This window comes from Physella acuta, unplaced genomic scaffold (assembly GCF_028476545.2).
Source record: "Physella acuta isolate Inbredline_101_S28 unplaced genomic scaffold, ASM2847654v3 ptg000104l, whole genome shotgun sequence".
In the NCBI taxonomy this organism is placed as follows: Eukaryota; Metazoa; Mollusca; class Gastropoda; family Physidae; genus Physella; species Physella acuta.
The window spans coordinates 254826-280350 of record NW_026731624.1 but is presented as its reverse complement, the minus strand read 5'-3'; the positions used below and the strand labels follow the sequence as shown (position 1 = coordinate 280350).

The window sequence follows — 25525 nt, the reverse complement described above, 5'->3', positions numbered from 1 at the left end:
AGCATTGGATTTGAATAGAAAAAAAAACATAAATTTTTAAAGTAAAGGTGAGCTCAATGTGTTTTACTGCTTCTGTAAAGCTTTATTTGTTTAGTTAATTATTTTTCATTAAGATTTTTTTCCCCAGACCTTATATGTATGGATACTGTGAATCACACTATTTCCAAGTCTATGATGGCAACAGTTCAAGTGCTCCACTTTTAGGAGATTATTTTTGTAACAATGTACCAAGGTTCATTGTGTCTACATCCAACTCAATGTACATTACATACAGCAATGACTACTCCACTTACTTTGAGGCTTATTATAAAACATTTGGTAATTTTTTTTTTAAAGTGTAGCATTGTTTTTTATGTGTTGTATATTCAAAATAAATTGTTTAAAATGTGTATGCTACACTCATAAGGCAATGCTTACCCACAATAAACTCAAAAGCCCTACGCACTTATCACTAATTTTTTTCAAATTACAGTTAAATAGAATGTTGTAAACCGTGTTTCTTTCAGGTATCTCTGAAGGGGTCATGGTCACCCCCCCTCCTGCCAGAGCACATCCACTGCCCTCTCCCCCAATAGATAAAATTGAAAAAAAGTATTATATATAAGCCAGTGTCCATCCACCCTGAGTTTCAAGAGCCCCACTAAAGATAAAAATGTCAGAAATAAACCCTGCTTTCCAATTGGCATAGTTATTTGTTATGATGTCCTGGGGATACTTAAATGATATTTATTCCTACATTTGAAGGTTCCTCCAACAGCACCATTAAATTGAACCCTCTCCAGTGACTATATCCTACATCCTGTTTCTTCCTACACATATGTGCAAGCATAAATCTTTCTCTCCTACCCTTAACTAGAACAGCCTACACCTCCTCCCATTTTAGCTCCCTATCTATGTTAATAACTAAGAAATACACTTTATATTTATAGCTGGTAATGGCATACTCATTTTGGCAATACAATCTTTTTTTTTTTTAAATTAGAATCTCTTAGCAATGTAAGCTATATAGAGATGTGTGGCTGTCAAGCAAATACCACAGACTTTTGCAATACGACAACATTTGTGTGTGTATGTAAAGAAGGATGGGGAGGAGAGGACTGTTCCAATGACCTAAACAACTGTGTCTACAATAGATCAATCTGTCCAGCTAACACCTACTGTGAATATAACCATGGCCAATATAAATGCACTTGTTCTAATGGTCTTCAACTAAATTCAGATGGAGAGTGTAAAGGTATGTTGTGGATGTTTTGGTTTCTTTGGGTCAGCCAAATGTTTGGGTACTTTACTTGTTTTTTTTTTGCTATTGATTGTATCATAACTCTAAAGACAACTCAATATAAACACATCTATCTGATGATATAGAATAAATGATTAATACAAAAAAGTCATTGAAATGTTTTAAAACAGAAATACCACAAAAAAAAGTCAACCCACCCATGTAAATATATCTCAACTTTTTCTTCAAGTAAGCATATGTTACACCTCTGTTAATATCATGATCTGAAACAAAAGAAGACTCTAAGCAATAAAGTCTGCTTATTGTTTGAATTTATTTTGTACATTTTAAAATAATTAAATGGTTCAAAAGTAGTAATTTATTACCAAACTTTGTGTATTCAATTGTAATTGATAGATGTTCAGAAGCAATGTTAAGTGTTTTATAAAATTTCAAATAGCCTTGATAAGACACAGAGGTATGTTTAATTTTCTAAGCCTAATTAAAAATTTACATTATACAAAAGTTTATAAATGTATGTATAGCTACAAAATGTTTTAAGGTTTATAACAGAATAACACATGTGCTGTTAATCATCTAATTACAGACTGTACTTACACATTACTTGATGCTGTTGGTTCATTTTACTTTTACACGTGGCACCTAAATGATCTTCAGAATGTCACTTGTTCTTGGACTATAATTGCAGAAGAAAACTTTGTTATTTATCTCAGGTATAGACTCAAAGCAAATACAAATGCAAAACATTATGGAAACATTTATTTTACAACTTTACAAATGAATACAAACACTAATAGTTTCTGTTTTTATTTAGTGTATATATTTTATGTTAACTTTTAATCTTGTTACATTTTTTAAACCACAGAATTAAAAAGTTAAATGTTATTATTGTAAAAAAAAAAAACAATTATACCCTAGGACTCGGTTTTATGGAGATTGTACAACCCAATATTTTGAAGTCCATGATGGCAACAGCTCAAGTGCTCCACTTTTAGGACGCTACTGTAGAGACATACCAAGAATTATTGCATCCTCATCAAACTCAATGTACATCTCAATTTCCTATTTCCAAACATGGGACTGGTTGTATTTAGCTGCTGATTATAAAACATTTGGTAATTCTGTTTGACATTAATAAGAGCATATTTAATTTAATTTATAATCATAGGGGTTAAAAAATTAAAATATGGTTTTAATTTTAATTAATTTATTATCATAAGAGATAAAAATTAAAATATGGGTATAAAAATGCAAATAGTATGTGTAAGGATTGTAGACAACATGTTCATATCCTAATGTAGTATTAACATCTTAAATAATCTGCATAGTTTTAAAATAGGAAGAAAGTTTCAAGTGAGGCCACTGTCTTTAATATTTAAAAATGAAAAGTTGTGTTGCAATAGTAAATCTTACATAAATGTACTTTTATTTATTTAGATGGCCAAGAATTCCATTCTGACATTTGTGAATGTCAAGTAAACAACACAGCCTTTTGCAACACAACAACATATGTCTGTGTGTGTAAGGAAGGCTGGGCAGGAGAATATTGTACTACAGATGTAAACAGCTGTTCCTACAATAGCTCTATCTGTCCTGCCTACTCTTACTGTGAATATAGAAATGGCCAGTATGAATGTATTTGTTATGATGGATTTTACAGAACTGAGGAAGGAGTTTGTGATAGTAAGTTACTTTTTTAGAATCTAAATAAAAAATAAAAAACAAATGTATCTCATGAATATTCTTTTTTATGAATATCTTTTTTTTTTTTACATTTTTTCTCTATTTACAAAATTAGTACAGAAAAAATACTTTATTTTTTTTATAACAATGGCTTACCTTATCCTATATGTATATTAATTGTTATAAAATAAAAATATAAAGCAAATAACATTTCAGCAGTAGATAACATTTATTTTTGAGTTGGTTATATGGTTTTCAATTCAATTTTCCATTTTTTGTAATAAACAATTCTTTGAATGGCTGAATGCAAGTTCAAAGATATTTAAAATCATCATCATTCCCGTAGATGACTTTTGGAGGCTAGGGATGCAAAGACACCTTTGAACATGTTTTTCTTTGATTTCTTTGTTAGGTCTATGACATTCCAGCTGTATTTCACTGAAAATTGATCTGTTCCATATTTGTTTGGCGTACCCACTTTTCTCATTCCTCTGAGATTCAAATTTAATGGCCCTCTAGTGATGTTTGTTGGTTTGAACAAGGTGTGTCAAATCAATCCCAATTAGTATTTCTTTCTTTTTTGTCAGTGGGGCTTTGCCCAGTTTTCCCCATACTTCACTGTTGGTAATTTTCTTAGGCTAGATTATGAAGAGGGTGATGATACCTGGCCTTGCTGATGTAGCTTTGATATCCTTACCTGCTCTCCTATCCTTGCTTACTACACTTGCTACATATATGAAGCAATCCAGCTCCAAATTTGTCATTCCTGTTAGGTCACGTTGGAGCATCTGTGTTCAACACATGTGTTTTCTTCCAGTTAATCTTAAATTTTGTCTTTTATGCCTTAAGTGCTTCATTGTGTCTTGTCTTAAATGCCTTGTCTTCAGACTTAGTTGGTGGAGTTATATTCACCTGCTGCAGTATTGAAGTTCTGAAAACAGCTACTTCACTTGTAATTGTTTTGCTTTGTAATTGTTTTGCTTGTCCTTTGCAGGCCTACTGGTGTTGTTACTCTTGCTCGATCATACAACTGTTTAAACTTCTTTGTTATGCAGCTTCTTCTGCTACTTCTTTCATTCAATGAATTGTTTTTTTGTTGCCTTTTGTGTTCTTCTTTAAATTGTAATTACCCTCTAAATTCAAAATTATGAGGACTTCCTTCCATGTTCGTTGATTTTCAGTTTAAATTATCTTGTTATTTCTATTGTAGTCCATGATGCTAGTGTCATCCACTCTTTATGTTCCTTGTTTTTTTTTTCTCAGACCTTGGGTACATGCTGAATTTTAAATTTAGTGCAGCTCTAGCCAAATGTCAAGTCTGAGAGAGCTTGAAGTTAGTTGACTTCACATAAACATTCGTGTTTCTCTTTTATCTTCCAGTACTGAATTTTAAATTTGAGATGTGGTCTGCTGTTGTGTCATTGAATTATTTAATGCTGTGACCAGGAGCTGGTGATCTAAAGCTATTTAAAATAATTCTTAATCTTTGTTATGTTTTAGCTTGTCCCAACATGACATATGGCTCTCAATGCCAGTACCAATGCAGTTGTATACCCAAGAACACTGCCAGGTGTTCTTATGGATCCTGCTATTGTTTACCTGGTTGGGGATCTTATGACTGTTCTATGGATGTCAATGAATGTAGTCAAGGATACTGTGATGCCAATTCTATATGCATCAACACTATTGGAAGTTTTGAGTGTCAATGTCTTACTGGATATGTAAAAAGTCCAAGTGGATCATGTACTTATGGTAAAAATAGTTTAAAAAATTAATTATTTATGTTTACCTGCATCTAGAATATTATGATATCTTCAACAACAGAGTAATTTTTGTACTATTTAAAATTTCAATTGTAATTTCCACAATAATCTTTGTACTTAGTAGATTAGTGTAGTAAATAGATAGTGTTAGTGAATCGTTGGCAGCTCATTTTTGTTGCTGAGTTTTAGAAAGACTAAATCTATGCTACTCTATAAGCAGTACCTAATTTTAGAAAGACATGGTTTGTTTATTGATTGAAAAACTAAGAAAACAGCACCTTACTACAAAATAGCTCTACTCAAATTACAAAACTAGAATGTTTATCCTCTTAGATGACTAACCCATCGTAAATATTTTATTTCCAGCATGTGAACACACTTTGACAGATTCTTCAGGTTTTTTGTATGACCCTGGATATTCTGGACTTATTTCATGCTCATGGACAATTATCACCAATACAAGTTCTATCATTGCATTTCGGTAAATTTTAGTTAAATTTAATTTTTTAAATTGAACTAAAACAAAAAGGGATAATGTCTAGAAGCATTGATTTCATAGATAATATATATTAAAATTTAATCTCTTTATTAAAAAGACAGTGGGAATAAGTGCCTTTTCTCATTTTTATATAACACGATAAGTAATACGTTAATAATTTTTTAAATTATGATCTTATTTAAGAAAAATGTTTCAACCATTTATTGTTACTTATATAACATTGAACAGTTTACAGCTGTTTAAAAAAATTGAATTGAATTTTGTTTTTTATATATTTTATTATGTAGGCCTAATTTACTTTTTTGCCACTACTATCAGATTGTTTACATTTTGTATTTTAATGTACAAAAACAATATATTTGAACTGCTTTAAAATATAGATGAAATTTCACTTGTGTGAATTGGCATAATCCAAGCTGTTTTGTAATATTAAAAGTTTTTAAAGGTTGATTTTAGCATAATTATAAGGATGTTTTTATTTTATTTATTTAACACCTTTTCTCCTTTTTTATTAAACATTCATTTTTACAATTTTTAGCCCTGGCTTTTACTCTGCATACTGTTTTACTGATTATTTTGAAGTCTATGATGGCAACAGCACAAATGCTCCACTTTTAGGACATTATTGCACAAATTTACCAAGATATATTGTATCTACATCAAACACAATGTTCATTATTTACCAACGCAGCACATATTGGAGCTATTTTGGGTCTTCTTATCAGTCATATGGTAAAGTAATGTGATTTCATATTTTCAATTGACAGTGATGATTACAAATTTGTTTTTAAAATACTTTTTAGATTACATTCATAATTATCAGTATTAAGTATCCAGTAAACAGACAAATGGTAAACCATTTTCAGTTGTGATTATTGTGGTATTTTATTAATTTGTTTGGTGTAAGCTTAGATTAAAAGGTTAATGTTTAAAATTCCTTTCATTATAAACTTTATTTTTGCTTTTTAAAGAAAGCAGTGTAATTATTTTTCCTTTATTGGGAAGGGGAGGGGAAACCAAGTAAGATAAAGTGTTACTTTTTAAAAATAAATTACTTTCATTTTATGTACTAAAAATTATGTAGGCTACTAGAATGTTGTTTTCTACACTAGTGTCTAAAAAGCTTCAAATTAAGTTCCATTTATTATCTGTTGCTGATAATTGCAATCATATTTTCAAGTAAAATTTATTTTTCTAAAGATTGTCTTAACAAAGAAAACTGTCCTGAAATATGTGGTTGCAACAACAATAACACAGACTTCTGCAATATGACAACCTTTGATTGTGTGTGTAATGATGGTTGGGCAGGATCAGATTGTTCCATTGATTCTAAAAACTGCTATTACAATAGCTCACTATGCCATGCTGACTCTTACTGTGGATTTGAAAATAACACTTATCAATGCATCTGTTATAATGGAAGGTATAAAGCGCAAGAAAACTACTGTGAAAGTAATTAACTTTAACTTTTTCATGTTCATTTCAAATAGAAAACCCCCTTACACCTCTTTCCCTTAACCATAAATGCTGTCCTTATGGACATTAAATTTTTTTTATTATTACAAGCTTGTTTATTTTCAGCGCTAGGCCTACAAATATGCTAACTTTTTAAAGAAGTTATTTCATTTCTTTCATTTAGTGCATATATAAAGGCTTGTTTAATTGGAATTTCACTAACTGTTTTACCACCTACTTAATTACTCATATACTTTGATTTTTCTGCAATATGGTCAGTAAAAAATAGTTAGCATATTTCTATTTTGATACTTAGATAAGTATTATCTCAAAGTAATAAATTTAATGTCTTTTAAACACATTTTAGTTAATTTTAAGATGTTGGGTGGATGCAAGTGGTAGCAAAGGTGGGCTTAAAGTACAGTGTTGTATGGGTGGGGGGAGGTAATGTTGTGTGCTATATAACACGGAAAAAAACCCACTATATCCTAATATATAAAAGCCCATGTGCACACTTCTCTCTCTCTCTGTCCGCAAAATATTTTCGCAGGATATCACATCAGAATCTTCAGCGATATATGGAGAACTTGATACAGACTTTTGTTGAAAATAATATGGTAGATGTTTTAAATGTATAAACACAATTTTATTTAAAAAATAAAAATAAAAAATAAAGGCATATTCGAATGTAGAAAAATGGTTTTAATTATACAACCGGAAAAGCGTTTATAGTTGGGACAAGAATTCCAAAATGGATGACGTCACATGTCATACGTTTGGAGTACGGAAAGTACACAAAACCAATAGCATCATATTCCAATTTTAGAAAAGGAAGAAATGAACTATTTCATTAAAGGGTCATCCATAAATGGCGTCACACTCGTAGGGGGGAGGGGGGGGTCCATAATTTTGTGATTGTGTGTGATGAGGGGGAGGGGGGTTCAGATCGTCAAAAAAGCTTGACGTCATTTATGGAAGTCCCCTAAGAGTTTGATTTAGTTCTATAGATTTACTTATCGAGAGGTAATTTAAACAATTTCCTCTGCCAAAACTAATACAAATTGCTTTAAAAACAACATAAATACCATTGAAAAACCGGGTATCTAACGGAGTCATTTAAGTCTTTTCATCAATGAGTGCATTTATTATGGTGTTGTGTTATCTAATTATGTATATAATTTGGTTTTATTTTTTCTAATAGGTTATAGCAGCCTACGTTATTTTAAATTTGTTAGACTTATAGCTATTTCGTTATTTCTTTGCTTTGTCACTAATATTGTTAAACCTATAGTAAAGCACATTGCGTTTTGACCGATGACCATTTTATAAAATATTCTTCTAAAAAATGTATAACATTAAAAATATATAGTCCTATAATTCACGTTTAACGGGTAACGACGGCTAGTAGTGTACATAAATATGAAGTAGTATTGTTTATCTCTTGATAAGCACATATATATATAAATGCAAACTATTGTAATGACTAATTAGATAAAAGCATAGCATTTCTTCTTTAATATACAATTCAAGAATAAAAGAACTTTCCCTTTGGTTTTTTATCATTTGATTTGTGCATTTATTAAATACAATTTTATTGCCTTTTCTAAACGTTTAATAGCTATGTGTAAAAAAAAGGAAATTTATTAGGAACATAATTATTCTGTACAGATATTCTAACATAAAAAAAGGTTAATTTAATAATAATATCAAATGTTCAATCCAGCGATCTAACAGCTACCAGTTAGTTAGCTAAAAACTATTATAAATTTCATTCATTTGTATCTGAAATTAAATGTTATTGCTTTTTCATTTCAAAGTTCATATAAAGTAAACTTAATGACAAGTGTAACGGTAAGATTTTTTATATTTAACATTTTTACCCTAGTGTGTCCCAACATGACATATGGCTCCCAATGCCAGTACCAATGCAGTTGTGTAGCCAACAACACTGCCAGTTGTTCTTATGGATCCTGCTATTGTTTACCTGGTTGGGAATCTTATGACTGTTCTATGGATGTCAATGAATGTAGTCAAGGACTCTGCGGTGCCAATTCCATCTGTACCAACACTATTGGGAGCTACATGTGTCAGTGTATCTCAGGATATGTAAAGAGCCCCAGTGGATATTGTACTTATGGTAAAACTGTAACAGAAAATTTATTTTTAGTTTCTTACTTTTGACAAAGAATTGCCATTTTTAGTAAATAGATATATTGTTTTTATTGTAAATCATCAATATACTATTATTCTTATTAGGAATTTTTTTCTGTTCAGATTGTTCTTATGAAATGTCTGGTAATTCTGGTAGAATTATGAGCCCTAACTATCCTGCGAACTATTTAAACAACATGAATTGCTCTTGGACAATCACTGTAACTGAAGGATACTCAATTATTGTAAGGTAGGCACAATTCATAAACCATAAATAGCTTTACCAGTCTGGCATTAGATTGGAATTCCCATGAAAAGAGGAAAGTAGGAAGGCCTAAGGTAATTGTAAATAAGTGCTTTGGAATCATCAATTTATTTTAGACAATAGTCATTGCATACAGAGAATGAAAATATATGAAAAACTATGAAGGGTTCTAAAATGATTGATATAGGACAAACTCTTTATTACTTTTTTCTCACAAAATATATTGAATGTATCTTAGTGCATTTTATAATTAGTTCTGCTCTTAACCTACATGAATTTTAAAGTACAAGAAATAGTCTGTTATAATAGCTACAAGCCGACCCGCGGCGTATCATACGCCGCTATTTAGTTGTTTTATTTTCTACTTTTCAGTAATTCATAATTTGTGAATTCGACAGTACAAATGCTGCCACTGAAAATATTTGCTTTAAAACACTATCAGTAGGTCATTAAGGACAATACTACCCCCACCCTCCTTTCCCCCAACCTTTACCCTACACCCCCCCTCCCGTGAAAGCAGCCTCCTCTTAGTTACCTCCCCTAAGTTTAAAATGGTTTCAAACTAAATTATTTGCTCCTAATAACCGTCACTAAACCCGGCTCTACAATTGTAAACATTTAGCGTGAACCACAGCTCACCAGACCATGTGGGGGTGGTAGGGATATGCCTAGAGAGGAAGAGAGGGGGCTGCTAGGCGCACTTACAGCATGGTGTTTTCTAGGGTATCCAAGAAGAGAATTATATATAGATTATTACTTTTTATTTTACAAAGTTGGAAAAAATAATATTTTGTTCAAGATTTGTATGTTCTTTTTTTAAATTTGTATTTATAAATAACTGAACAAAAAATTGTCTTTAGATTTCTAGAGTACACAATTGAAGGCTGTCCATTTGATTACCTTGAAGCATTTGATGGAAATAGCTCCTCTGCTAGATACATTGCCAGATATTGTGGTGGTGTTCTGCCCAAGGTTATATCAACTGCCAATACGCTTCATCTTACATTCAGAACTGATTCTAGTGTAACAAGAAAAGGCTTTACTGCCAACTACACTTCTTATGGTAAACATTTTCACTGTTTTAACTTTGTGAATTAAAGTTCTGCTTTTAACTATAAATTTAAAAAGAAAATGGTTTTAAAAGTTTGCATTTTATATTATACGAGCCCCACCCGCTGCGTACTATACGCCGCTATTTAGTTGTTTTATTTTTTACTTTTCAGTAATTCATAATATTTGAATTCGACACTACCAATGCTGCCACTGAAAATATTTGCTTTAAAACACTATCAGAAGCTTGTTAAGGACGATAACCACCCCCCCCCCCCCCCCCCCAAAGAGAGGGGGCTGCTAGGCACGCTTATGTCTTTGGTCATGTCTCGCGTGACCCCCATGTACAGAATTATATATATAGATTTTAAATTTATATTTAACCAATTTTTTAATTTCAGCATGCCAGCCATTTACATTTGGAGAAAACTGTTCCAGCCATTGTCCTTGCATACAGAACAACACCCAGTTTTGTTATAAAAGTGATGGGATGTGTGTTTGTAAAGATGGGTGGACATCACAGGACTGCTCTGTAGATGTAAATGAATGTCTGCTACAACCATTTGTCTGCCCTGACTATTCAGACTGTCACAATTTTATTGGAGGCTTTGACTGTATTTGTAATGAAGGGCTGCAAAAAACTGCTAACAGCACCTGTGAAGGTACCTTATTTTTTTATACAAAAGTTGAATTTAACTAATAGTTTATAGAGATATGAACAGTCTTCTTGTGAAATATTTTGTGTTGAATTTTAATATAATTTGAAAATTTTATTATATTTCATAACATTAGAAAGTAGACCTATGTTAAACAACAAAATATGTTTATTACATTACACTTTAATTTAATATCTTCAATATTAAATATCAAGTGTATGTAAACAATTGCTTTTTTACCCTCTTCTTGTTTTAGCAATTAACCAGTGCAATGAGAGAAACTGTTCCCACTTGTGTACCAGAGTTACCCTTGCCAATCAAACAGCTGTTGAAAAATGTTACTGCCCTACTGGAACTGTTCTAGATGGAGACATGTGCAGAGGTTAGTGAAATACAAGAATTTATGTCACAATTTGATTTAAACATCCAAAACAACAGAAGTAAAGAACTAGTTTTAAAGGTTTGGGAGGATTAATAATGGCAAGTGTTTTTTTAGCTAGATAGTCTGTCAGTAAATGTGTACAAGAATTTCCATCTAACTTTTATTAAAACATCCAAGACTGTCTTAGTGAATGTGTTAAAAAACAGCCAGTTCAACAGTGAATGGTGTTGTTTGATGAAGCTTTTGAACCAATACAAAGTGTACTAATTAAAAGTATAATTTCAGATTGCAGCAACTTAACCTATGGCAAGAACTGCAGCTTGAGTTGTGACTGTGACCCTGTTGGTACCTCATCATGTGACAAGACAGGAAACTGTACATGTTTGCCTGGTTGGCAGTCTGAGAACTGCTCAGTGGATATCAATGAGTGTTACACATATAATGTTTGTGGAGATTATGGATACTGTGTTAACACACTTGGAAGCTACACATGTGTTTGTCAGCAGGGATTTAAATTGGGAGTCAATGGCACTTGTACTTGGGAAGGTAAATAATTAATATAATTACATCAATATAACATATGATGGATACTCTAAAAAAATGGAACTTGAAACTTCTTGAATTTTATATTTTTATTTGGAATGCCTGCCTTCTGAATGATATAGCTGTGCACACCATTTTTTGTGCACATGTACATTCAACATTAAATCTGAACATATATTTGATGCTGATGACATTTCACAAAAGTTCTTTTTATTACCATAGAATGGATAAACCACTAACATTAACAAGGAAGCTGCACATTATCTGCACAAAAATATGTCATTTAAAATATCTCCAAGTGTACCCCAAATAACACATTTCTAAAGGCCACCAAAATCTATATCATCTGTACATATTACATTCCAGGAAACCAGAAATTCCCCCCCCCCCCCCCTCACACTACACAAAGCACTATTAGACATTGGTATTACAAATCTGTTTTACAATACATTTTGAGAAAAAACTACAATTAACTTGTGTATGATATTGCTGAATTTTAAACTGAAATTGTTTACACATTATTGACAAAAATTACACATCCTTGTAAGTAGAAGTAGACATCATCTGCATCTCTGGCTTCTGCATATGGTGGGATAGTGCGGTTAGTACCTAGTCTTCAGAATTTAATTCAGGGAGGTCATATATTCGAGTGGGATGGAATGAACTAGCTGTAGCTTGCTATACTGTGAACCTTAAAGTCTTAACTTCAAATCTGGGTTCAAGTCAGTAGATCTTTCCTGAGTCCACTGAGCTTTAATGGGTATCTAACTCACATAAAGGAAAGTAAAGGCCGCTGGGCATAATGCTGAGCACACTATCCCTTCATACTCCAAGGTCACAGAAACAGATAAACTCAACTTCACTTGCACCATGGATCGTCAGGTTTGAAAAGGGAACTTTTCTTTTTACTAACATATATTAGAGCCATCTAACATACTTCAGATTTACTAATTAGCAATCAGGTGCTTTACTGCTGGATCACAAACATAATTTTAAAAAGTATATGTCCTAATAGCAGCCCACATACAATCCTTTTTTAATTTTGCAGAAAAAATACACCTTTGAAAAAATTGTAGGATGAATGTATATCCTATTAACTTTTCTGTCATCCGTCATTGATCAATAATGCTGAGCAAAATTTTGACCACCTCGATCTGACCGAATCGTTTCAAAATTGGCATGTGGGTCAAGACTCAATGACAAAGCAATCTGACAACAAACTTGACTTAATTGGATGCTAATTAATTTTTTATGAATTAATTAAAGTTACCTATATAAAGTACTATTTCCCTTGCTATTATACACACATTGTTTCCTGATCATTTGGCGCACAATAGATTTTAGTCATGCAATAATTATTCTATTGTATTAAAATTTTAAAGAATTTTAAAGAACTTTTTTTATTTAGTTCAAACCACATTAACATGACGTTAATTAAAATGATAATTTTAGAAAATGAAACTTGTTTTTCTAAACGGTCAATATTAATTTTTTTAATCGTATATTTAGATAATAAATATTTTAAGAATATTGCACAATGGCGATTAAGTCGAGTTTTTTAATATATGCATGTCTATCACGGGTCTGCTACATACATACAGAGACACAAAATCCTTTTGAACTTTATATATTAGATGTATTAAAAAGAAGGAAGTAAATTATTTTCTTTAAATATATTAATAAGAACTTGTAATAGATTGAGATAATTGTATTGGTATTATATTTATATTGTTATCTTGAGTGATGTCCCTTACTTGTGTCTCTCGTCACTTCCGTCTTGCCGGTTAACAATAAAAGCTGTTTACATGTTAAGGGCTTCTGTCTCCGTTGTGTAATTCTCAATCTATTATAACTGGCGACGAAGGATAAACATCTACTAGAAAGAGCACCTACTTACGCAAAAAAGAGGTTTGCTAGAGCTTATTAGCTAATTATTTCTAGGATTATGGCGCTGTATGGCCAAATAAATCAATTTGATGCGAATGATGAAATCATTCAAGATTACCTAGAGAGGTTAAGCTTTTACCTAGAAGCTAACGACGTGACGATAGAAGCCAAAAAGAGAGCTGTTTTGTTAACAGTCATAGGGCCTCAACAATTTAGGCTACTAAAGGACTTATGCGCACCAGCTAGTCTAACTACCAAGAGCTTTAACGAGCTGAGCAAATTGCTAACAGACCACCATGCGCCTACCCCATCAAAGTTTCTATGTAGAGCTAGATTTGACAGTAGGACTCGTCAACCAAACGAGTCAATATCAGAATATGTTGCTGCTTTACGTCATCTAAGTAAATTTTGTGAATTCGGCGATACGCTGTCTGACAGACTATGTGAAAAGTTTGTGACAGGTGTAAACAGCCCTGATATTCAAAGAAAGTTGCTGCTCGAGTCAAATCTAACATTGGAAAAAGCAATACAACTTGCAACTTCATTCCAGCAGTCATCAGATGTGGCGAAATCTCTAACGCCTTTAGAGATCCATGCAGTAAACAGCAGGTTAGTCAACAAACATCAACCCCATCAGAGCATTTCAACTTATGCTAAACAGCCTGCACGTTCAAATCCTAGATCTAAATCTAGTGATAATTATCAAAAATGTCATCGATGCAAAGGTCCCCATGCATCTCATCGGTGCAAGTTCAAGTCTGCAACTTGTTATAAGTGCAGTGAGCAAGGTCACATTGCCAAGGCCTGCTTTGCAAAGTCTTCGTCTGTTGCTAAATCTAGCCAGTCAAGACAGTACCGCAACCAAAGGCAGCACTATGTTAACTCTCACCAAGACTACCTAACCCAACCAATGAACCACTCTACCTGTGAAAATGCTCAAACTGATTCGCAGCCGGATTTCAACCTGTTCTCTGTGAAATCAATAAGTCATGCTCCCATCAATGTACAAGTTAATATCAACGGTAAGAGCATAAGCTTCCAACTTGACACTGGAGCATCTCTAACAGTCATAACAAAGAAAGATTTTGACGCTGTCACAGGAGGATCAGTGCCTCTACAGCCATGTCACAAGTGTCTAACAACATACACTGGTGACAATGTTCCGGTAATAGGAGAGTGTATGGTTCATGTAAGTTATAATGGTCAAAGTGTTAAACTTCCTCTTCTTGTGGTTGAAGGAAATGGACCGCCATTACTAGGTAGGAACTGGTTAAGTGATCTTAAGTTAAATTGGGAGAGTATTTGTTCATTGAAGAATGTAAAAGAATCTAGTCTTACTTCACTAGATAAAGTTATATCTGAAAATAAATGTGTTTTTGGTAACTCAGGTTTACTAAATGATAGAACAGTGAAGTTAAGCATTAAAGATACAAATCCAAGATACTGCAAAGCTAGAGTTCCACCTTATGCAATGAGGAATAAAATTGAAAATGAGCTAAGTAGATTGGAATCTAATGGCATTATAAAGAAGGTAGACTATTCCGATTGGGCGACACCCATTGTGCCAGTGTTAAAGAAGGATGGTTCTATAAGAATTTGTGGAGATTATAAAACTACACTGAATAAGCAAATAGAGCTAAATAGGTACCCTATACCTAACATTGAGGAAATTTCTTTGAATTTGGCAGGAGGAGACAAATTCACTGAATTAGACTTTAGTCATGCTTACACTCAACTAGAACTGCATCCAGATTCAAAAGTCTATACGACAATAAACACACATAAAGGACTCTACCAATATGAAAGACTATGTTTTGGCATATCATCTAGCCCTGGAATTTTCCAAGCTGTCATGGACAGTATTTTTAAGGATATTCCAAATGTTTGTGTGTACTTTGACAATGTGTACATAACTGGTAAGAATGACACTGAACATCTTAAAACACTTGATAAAGTATTGAAAATAATTGGTGAAAAAGGTTTAAAGATAAACAAAGATAAATGTCAATTCATGCTGACAGAAATTAGTTTTCTTGGTTATATATTGAGCAAACAAGGTATCAGACCTCAACCTGAGAAAACAAAAGCCATTAAAGAAGCACCCAAACCTGAAAATACCCAACAACTAAGAGCTTTTTTGGGCTTAATAAATTACTATGCAAAGTTCATAGGAAATCTGTCTGGTAAACTATCACCACTGTACAAGCTGCTACAGAAAAATGCAACTTGGCACTGGGGTAAACAACAAGATACTGCTTTTAATACAGCAAAAGAGGCTTTGTCTGCTGACACCTTACTAACTCACTATGACCCAGGGAAAAGACTTGTATTGACATGTGATGCTTCACCAGATGGTGTAGGAGCAGTCTTGTCCCACATGGATGAGAAGGGTGACAGACCCATTGCTTTTGCCAGTAGATCTTTGAACCAGGCTGAGAAAAATTATTCTCAGTTAGATAGGGAAGGCTTAGGCATCATTTTTAGTGTTAAGAAATTTCATAAGTTTCTGTTTGGTAGGAAGTTCACCATCTTTACAGATCATAAACCATTGCTAGGTTTATTTGGAGAAAACAAAACCCTACCTGAGCATGCCTCACCAAGAATTCAAAGATGGGCTATCACACTAACTGCATACAATTATGAATTGAAATACAAACCTGGATCTGAGAATAGTGCAGATAGTCTTAGTAGATTACCTTTAAAAAACCAAAGCCTGAGCTATGTACCAGAAGATGTATTTGTTCTCTTCACTATCATGGATAACTCCAATATAAATGTGAATGATATTAAAAGAGAAACACAAAAAGATGAGTGCTTAATAAAAGTATATGAGCACTGTATGAATGGTTGGCCTGAAGAGTCTGTGAATGATGACTTAAGGCCATATTAAATAAGAAATAAAACCCTTTGTGAAGATAATATAAAAGATGGAGAAGATGCAGTCCATTATCAGTCAGAGTTGCCTAAACAAAGTATTTGTAACTTAATAAATGATTATGGTGATATGGCAATTTCAAATGTTTTAAAGAGAATACATTAGTAAGAAGGAATGTGATCATCAAACAACTTTGCTAACATCATTAGCACTTACAGAAACTAAAAGAAACTAAAAGGGTAACATCAAAAGAAAAGAAAAAGGATTTTTGCCATTTAATGCACCCATTTCAAATACTGGATCACAGTTGCAAAGTGATATAGTCCAGGATATTACTTTTAAACAGTATTTTTGGTTACCAAAAAGCACTATCAGATTACATGAGGAAATTGATCAATCAAAGAAATCTATGTCAGTCAAGGATCTGAATAACAGCATAATACTTTCAGATGCCAATTCAAAAATAGTTCCATTAAATCATGACAACTCATGCATTGAAAGAGAATTTGGTGTTAATAAGAATGTGTATCTAAGAAATCATGGGAGAAAGGAAAAATGGATACCAGGTCAAATTGTTCAATGTACAGGACCTGTGCCTTATAAAGTTAAAAATAACTTGTGCAGATAATAAGTGTGAATCTGTCAATCCCACCAAGTCTGATCAGTTCACACCAACTCAGTTTGTTCTACAACCAAGTTCTGTTGATATGAGTGAACCAAGTTGTCTGGAGTCAGAAAATGTAAATTCTGGAGTTAATGATTTAAATCCTAGACCTCCTGAGATAGAGAATCCAAATGGTCAGAATCTTGAGTCACCAAATCAAAAGCCACTGAGAAGGTCAAGCAGGACAATCAAAGTCCCAAATAAGTTAGACCTATGATTTTAAAGGTCAAAAAGACTTTGACATCATTGTTTTGTATCTTGATTATGTTGTGGCATATTGTGCATTGTTTGTAAGGATGTAATCTACCATAGTGTTCATGTTACAATATAATTGGTGATTTTAGGATACTATCAATTGTTCTATTGAGAGATGTGTTATTGTGTTCTAAGGGTAAAGGGATGTAATAGATTGAGATAATTGTATTGGTATTATATTTATATTGTTATCTTGAGTGATGTCCCTTACTTGTGTCTCTCGTCACTTCCGTCTTGCCGGTTAACAATAAAAGCTGTTTACATGTTAAGGGCTTCTGTCTCCGTTGTGTAATTCTTAATCTATCTCAGAACTACTATTTAAATAACTAAAAATCAAATTGTGGGGTTGTTTTTTAAATTCTAGTAGAGGTATTCAATACATAAACTTTTTAGTTATTGAAATAGTAGTTGTTGATTATAAATTTAAAGAAAATAATTGTTAATTTTTAGTGCATTATTACATAAAAACTTATAATTAAAACTTTTTTTTGTTAGATTTTTTTGTCCTATATTTATTTATTCAATATTTATTTATAAAATGTTTTCTTTATAAAAATATTTTTTTTAATATAAAATTAACATGGAACTCTTACCAACAAAACAATAATCAGACTTTCTCTTACATTCTGTGACCAAACTGGACCAATTGTTAGAGAAAAAAAGGAAGTCAAAGGGAAATCAGTAATGTAAAAAACCACATGAAAAGTCACACAATGTGTTTATTTGCTGGTAAAAATAAATTTAAGAAATGTATGTACTAACTATTATCTCTGTTAACCCTTAAAGCGCGCGCCATGTAGCCTTAAGCGTTATAAGTTATGTAACAGTAGAGCCACAATTGTGGCTTGGCATGCTGTAAGGGTTAAATGGTAGTATCAAATAATTTTTATAACAGATGAGGCCTATAATTATTTCTCACAGTTACTACCAAACAATTGCAGATGTTCTTTAAGGATAGTTTTAACTAAATTGGTGTACACTGACTGTTACATTAGCAACTAAGAACTGAAGCCAGTGATGACAAAAAAATAACAACCCACAAATGTACTGATGACCTATGATCTCATTGCATTAGACTTAAAATTTATTAAAAATACAACACTAACCCTATACACTTTAAAAACTGTAACTTTATATTCTTTGCCTATTTCTGGAACTTTTCATTCTTATTATTTGCAAACCATAAAGGCATGCTACATGAAAATGAGCCCCAGGTTACTGCTCAGTTCCTCTGCAGTTTCTTAAACATTAAAGCATATATAATATTATTTTTGTAAGCCCTGCTAGGTGGGATAACTATACTATCTACCCTTCCTAGGCTTATCTAATAACTCTCCAGTCAGTGCAACTGTGGTAAAACTCACAGTGGTTAAATCTTAACCTTACACTAGATAAACTGCTAAAAATAAAACAGAAAAACTTCAACAATTTAAGAAACTTTATTTTACAAAAATGTGTAACCAAAATTTAAATAAAAAAAATATAGACCTAGATCTAAATAAAAAACCAGACAAAAACAAGATGAGACAAAACCAAAACACTCAAAACATACAAAACAAAACACCCAAATTAGGACCACCATCCTAGAAAGAGAAAAAAAATAGACAAGAATCATTTAAAATGTAAAAAAGGTTATATACATCCATAGTGACTTTGAATAAACACTCTCCTAGGGATCAACAAAGATCACCACAGGAAGTGAAAGTCTACTATAATGGCATACAAATAGTATAAAACAGCTTACAAGTCACAACCAAATCAGGAATGGCCGTAACTGTGGGTCAGGCAACAATGAACCTTAACCATGGCTTAACACAAGCCCAAGGCATACATCTAATAAAAATCAATGCTTGACTTTATCTTTACAATAAAGATAAAGTCTGGCTGCCCCACGTGGTCTGGCAAAACCACAATGGTGGCAAGAAAATATACATGTACAGAAAAAGCCCACGGCTAACAAACTATAAATCATTCAAATAAAATGAGTAACTAACTTACCAGGCTTAATAGAAATAGTTTGACAAGGTTTAAAATATAGATGGTGCTGCGCTGACTTCTGATGTACCCAATACTAGTCTAAGCTCTGAACACACAGACAACCTTCCTATCCCCTTGACATACAAAAGTGACTAGACACATCCTGCTGCGCTGACTTCTGATGTACCCAATACTAGTCTAAGCTCTGAACACACAGACAACCTTCCTATCCCCTTGACATACAAAAGTGACTAGACACATCCTGCTGCGCTGACTTCTGATGTACCCGATACTAGTCTAAGCTCTGAACACACAGACAACCTTCCTATCCCCTTGACATACAAAAGTGACTAGACACATCCTGCTGCGCTGACTTCTGATGTACCCGATACTAGTCTAAGCTCTGAACACACAGACAACCTTCCTATCCCCTTGACATACAAAAGTGACTAGACACATCCTGCTGCGCTGACTTCTGATGTACCCGATACTAGTCTAAGCTCTGAACACACAGACAACCTTCCTATCCCCTTGACATACAAAAGTGACTAGACACATCCTGCTGCGCTGACTTCTGATGTACCCGATACTAGTCTAAGCTCTGAACACACAGACAACCTTCCTATCCCCTTGACATACAAAAGTGACTAGACACATCCTGCTGCGCTGACTTCTGATGTACCCAATACTAGTCTAAGCTCTGAACACACAGACAACCTTCCTATCCCCTTGACATACAAAAGTGACTAGACACATCCTGCCGGGCACTGACTTCCATACACCTCACACACTACACGTAAACAAATGGTCACCAATTCACTGATAACAAACAACACGCCCTAAAACATGAGACAGAAATGATACAAAGGCACTTAATATAAACATTGACAACAATATAAACAAAATATACACAGACTAGCCGTAGACAGAGTCATAAAAAATTATACAATGGCGCCATAATACAGGACTACATAACTAAAAAGCACGAACAGTTTACCACATAAAACGAAACGATACATTCACCTTTTTAAGTTACAGATATAATCATAATAACACTCCAGCCACTCACATTTTAATTATCATTATATTTTCAATTTTTTTTTCAGGTTGTGATTTTTCTTTTAACAACGCTTCTGGTTATTTAACTAGATCAGTGTTTTATCCAAATACCAACTGCTCTTGGACTATTATCACTAATGAAAGTTTTATTATATCTTTAAGGTAAAGAATATAATTAAAAGTCTAGTGCATTTAAGTTTAAGCTTTCTTTTAGTGAAAGCAATCAAATCCTATTATTCTTAAAAGAAAATTTGCTTATATTGAACTTTTGTAAAATTTTAGTTTGAACAATTTTCTATTTACTGACTAACTTACTTTAATATTTATGTGACAGCTACATTTAAATTGATAAAAACTGTTTCAGCATTTTAGAGATTAAATTAAAATACAATTTGTACCTAAAACAAGATCAGTTTCTTTAATTATTTTTTCGATAAACTGTTTTTTCCCAGGACTACTCTGTATGGTTACTGTGGATCACACTATTTCCAAGTCTATGATGGCAACAGCTCAAGTGCTCCACTTTTAGGAGATTATTTTTGTAACAATGTACCTAGGTTCATTGTGTCTACATCCAACTCAATGTACATTACATACAGCAATGACTACTCCACTTACTTTGAGGCCAAATACGAAACATTTGGTATATATTTTAAAATATCTGTTAAAATAACAGAAATCTTAACTAAAACATATTTTTTTTTCTCTACAATGAGATTTTTAAAGTATATTTGTTTCAAACCTTACTCACATTTTTTAATTGAAAGAATCAAGCAAAAATGAATACTTATCCCATATCTATATTATAGATGAAAAGAATATACATTTTTTAGATTGTGCAAGCCAAGAAAACTGTCCAGAAATATGTGGTTGTCAAGTAAACAACACAGCCTCCTGTAACATGACAACTGGTGTTTGTGTGTGTAAGGAAGGCTGGGCAGGAGAATATTGTACTATGGATGTAAACAGTTGTTCCTACAATAGCTCTTTATGTCCTGCTAACTCTTACTGTGCATATAGCAATGGTCAGTATGAATGCAAATGTTATGGTGGACTTAAACAAAATTCAGATGGAGAGTGTAAAGGTATGTTGTTCTTTGAGTTAGTGAATATTTCTGGTCCTTCCATTCACCATCATCATTTCCCCGTTCTTGCCCAAGACACATGGAGCAGATGAAGTAGAGTTCATCTGCTTCAGAAATCTCTGCATATGAAGGGATAGTCTAGCCAGCCACATTTGTTTCCCTAACATAAGTTAGATACCCATCAGAGCTGGTTGGACTCAGGGACATTCATCTTTTTTGAACCAGGAGTTGAACTCAAGTCCCTCGGGTTAGCAGTCTAGTTCTCTACCGCTAGGCCACCCAGTCCTGTGGTCCTATCATGAAGTAACTATATTGTTCTTCTAAAACAATTTATAAGCTAGTTTTGCTTCATAAAACTAAAAAATGTTTGAATGGCAAGTATCATGTTACATGCCTTACCTTGATTTAAAACATAACGTACTATCAAAACAATTTAGTCTTTACACTATGCATGTCTCTTTTTCCCTCGTTCAGTAACAATAGTTTAAAAAATTGGTTTCAGTGAAAATGTGTATAAGAAATGAATTAAATAGTCACCCAACTTTATGTATTCATCATATACACACACAGCATACTTTTCTGTGCACAGTAAAATTTATTGGCATAGTTAGATGGATATAACAATTGGAATGCAGACTCATAATGATGGGGAGTCTTGTGATTTTTTGCAGTTTTGAGATAGAAACATGACCACAGAATTTTAAATTATAGATTAATTGACAAAATCTAGTCCGTTTTGTTTTAAAATAAATTTGGAAAAAGGGCTTAATAAAACATATTGGTAAAGTTAGATTAATAGAATTAGAGTTACGGAATTGTAATGATCACAGCAAATGTTTCAACCATTAAATTGAACTTTAAATATCTTAAAATCATTAAAAATATTATAAATGATATTCTGTTTAGAGTTATTTCTGTAGCTATTTTAATTTTATTAGGGATAATTTGTGTAAGTGTAGAAGCCATAAAACAGGTTTCCAACCCTGGCAAAATAATTGGTTAACATAGACCTTCTTGAACATAAATTTATGTTTGTATTATTAAAAATCTTGATCATGCAAATAAAATGTTGGCGTTGCAACACAGTGCTTTTATTTGTTCATTAATGTGAACAACATCCTTTATTATTAATATATCATTACAGATTGTACATACTCATTGTTTGATGATGCTGGTTCATTTTACTTTGACTACTGGGGCCTATATGGTCTTCAGAATCTCACATGCTCTTGGACTATAATTGCAAAAGAAAACTTTAATATCTTTCTCAGGTATAGATTCAAAATTAATTTGACTGCACTAAATTTTGGAAACATCATTATATATCAAGTAGAATTCTACACACAAAATATTATACCAACTGACAGAGTTATTTAATTTGCATTATGTTCAAAATTAAAAAAAAAACCTAACTTAATAGATTTCAATTATTTTAAACATACCTTTATATATAAAATTTAAACCAAAAGTTGATAACATTGCACTACAGGACTCAGTTTTATGGAGATTGTCCAACACAATATTTTGAAGTTTATGATGGCAACAGCTCAAGTGCTCCACTTTTAGGACACTACTGTAGAGACTTACCAAGAATTATTGCATCCTCATCAAACTCAATGTACATCACTATGTCCTATTCATCAATTTCATATTGGATGTACTTCTTTGCTGAGTATAAAACTTGTGGTAAGTAGGTTTGACTTTAATATGAAAGCAAATACTTAAAATATTGATCATTACTTCCCAATCATTTACATCTAAAACTCCATACTGTGATTGGGGGGTCGTCCATAAATGATGTCAAACTCACGTGGGGGAAGGGGGGGGGTCCGTAATTTTGTGACGATGTGTGACGAGGGAAGGGGGGGGGGGTTTCAGATGGTGCGACGTCACACTTTTGCATTATAAAAAAGCAATGTTAGAAAACAAATTTTAGACGTTATTTCGCGTTTTAGAAAACTGATTTAATAAATTGCAATGGGAATTGATTAAAATACTCTATTTTGACAGAGTTCAGACAAGATTTTGGAAAAATATCGATGATTAAAGAAAAATTCAACTGCAATTTTGAAGGGTGTTGTAGGTTGAGGTGTGACGTCATTTTAGGGGGGGTCTGGATTTTTGTGACGATGTGTGATGGATCAAAGGGGGGGGGGGGGGGAGGTAAAAATCATCAAAAAAAGCATGACATCATTTATGGATGACCCCTTGTGAAAAAAGTATTCATATCTGGTGTGTAATTTTAGTTTTCATTATAATGTTGATTAATGTTCATTAAAAATGTTCCTTGGCAACGTTTGGACTTTGTATTACCAGTAATGATCTTACATTTAAATATTTTAATTTAGGCAGGCAAGAGAACTGTCCTGAGGTCTGTGGTTGTCAAGTAAACAACACAGCCTTCTGTAACATAACAACTGGTGTTTGTGTGTGTAAGGAAGGCTGGGCAGGAGAATATTGTACTACAGATGTAAACAGCTGTTACTACAATAGCTCTATATGTCCTGCTAACTCCTATTGTGGATATAGCAATGGCCAATATGGTTGTATTTGTTATGATGGATTTATCAGAACTGAGGAAGGTGCTTGTGATAGTAAGTAGTAGAAAAACTTTAGTATTGAAATCTCTGCCTGGAATACATATTGTTGCTACTATTTTTGATAAAGATATAGTAATTATAATTTCATATTAACATACATGTACTCTATCATTAATTTTTGATCTAGTTTGTCCCAACATGACATATGGCCCCCAATGCCAGTACCAATGCAGTTGTGTAGCCAACAACACTGCCAGCTGTTATAGTGGGTCCTGCTCATGTTTGCCTGGTTGGGGATCTTATGACTGTTCTATGGATGTCAATGAATGCAACCAAGTATATTGTGGTGCCAATTCCATTTGTACCAACACTATTGGGAGCTACATGTGTCAGTGTATCTCAGGATATGTAAAGGGCCCCAGTGGATCTTGTACTTATGGTAAAAACAATTACAAAATTATATTAAAAATAAAGTTAACATTTCTTACTGTTGAGCAAAAAGCCTGTTGTTGAAGATAAATATTTAAATTTTCTATTGTGAATTATCATTAATATAATCACTCTATATATATATATATATATATACAGAAAGCAATGTATGTGTGTGTGTCTGTGTGTCTTTTATGCATTACCACACCTCTTATCACATTGCCGTGAAATTTTGGGAAGTTGTTGAGAATATTCCTGGAAAGATTTCTGTGGAAAAAAATTTCAAATATGCAGGGGTAGCACCCCGGCAGGGCGCAATTTGTTTTTTCTCTATATGCTGTATATAAAAATAAAAGTCGATCTCGGTTTCTCGCTTTTCATCCGATCGACATCAAACTTTGGTGAGTTCATTCGAACACTCTAAGGAAGGGTTTTGTAAAAAAAACAATTCTAATTTCGCAAGGGCGGCGCCACGAGAGGGTGCAATTTTTTTCTATGTACTGTATATAAAAATAAAAGTTGATTTTGGTATGACACCATTCATCAGATAGGCATGAGGCTTTTGGGAGTGGATTAGAACACTACCTGGAAGGGCTCTGCAAAATGTTTTTGTTTTATTTCTCAAGGGCGGCGCCACGGGAGGGTGCGATTTTTCTCTGTATACGGTATATAAAAATAAAAGACGATTGCCGTTCGACACAGTTTATCCAGGTGCCATAAATTTTTAGGGAGTTGATGAATACTCCCAAGAAGGTTTCTGAAGTGGGAGAGGGGGTGGCTGGGTGGTGGTGGGAGGGTGAATTTAATTTTGCATGGGCGGCCCATCGGCAGGATGCGATTTGGCGCCCTGTTCATTCTTGTGAGCGCTATGGCGACTACGTTAGGTCTAAACCATCGGTTCCCCATGGGGGTCGCGAAGGGCTTTCTGGGGGGTCGCCAACTGGTAGACTAAACTCTAGCAATGAATTACTAACATCACTGGAAATGGAATAGAGAATAAACAATTTGTACTGTGCAAAGGTGTTCTTAGTCAGGAGTCTATGAAAACTTCCAAACGTCAATTTGAG

General features: G+C 33.2%; 1 protein-coding gene across 1 annotated transcript in view; it reads left to right on the top strand.

Moving 5' to 3' along the window:
• LOC131931425 (uncharacterized) overlaps window positions 1-25525 on the top strand; it is a 65215-nt gene that overhangs the window by 1680 nt on the left and 38010 nt on the right. Inside the window, exons 4-25 of the mRNA XM_059288227.1 lie at window positions 128-318; window positions 983-1234; window positions 1827-1953; window positions 2159-2355; window positions 2678-2923; window positions 4424-4675; window positions 5053-5167; window positions 5724-5917; window positions 6386-6637; window positions 8526-8777; window positions 8915-9041; window positions 9917-10119; window positions 10508-10768; window positions 11019-11144; window positions 11430-11690; window positions 20452-20566; window positions 20857-21047; window positions 21238-21489; window positions 22634-22760; window positions 22979-23175; window positions 23838-24083; window positions 24217-24468. Of these exons, the coding sequence (XP_059144210.1) occupies window positions 128-318; window positions 983-1234; window positions 1827-1953; window positions 2159-2355; window positions 2678-2923; window positions 4424-4675; window positions 5053-5167; window positions 5724-5917; window positions 6386-6637; window positions 8526-8777; window positions 8915-9041; window positions 9917-10119; window positions 10508-10768; window positions 11019-11144; window positions 11430-11690; window positions 20452-20566; window positions 20857-21047; window positions 21238-21489; window positions 22634-22760; window positions 22979-23175; window positions 23838-24083; window positions 24217-24468 (4436 nt within the window). The remainder of the gene's footprint in view (window positions 1-127; window positions 319-982; window positions 1235-1826; window positions 1954-2158; window positions 2356-2677; window positions 2924-4423; window positions 4676-5052; window positions 5168-5723; window positions 5918-6385; window positions 6638-8525; window positions 8778-8914; window positions 9042-9916; window positions 10120-10507; window positions 10769-11018; window positions 11145-11429; window positions 11691-20451; window positions 20567-20856; window positions 21048-21237; window positions 21490-22633; window positions 22761-22978; window positions 23176-23837; window positions 24084-24216; window positions 24469-25525) is intronic.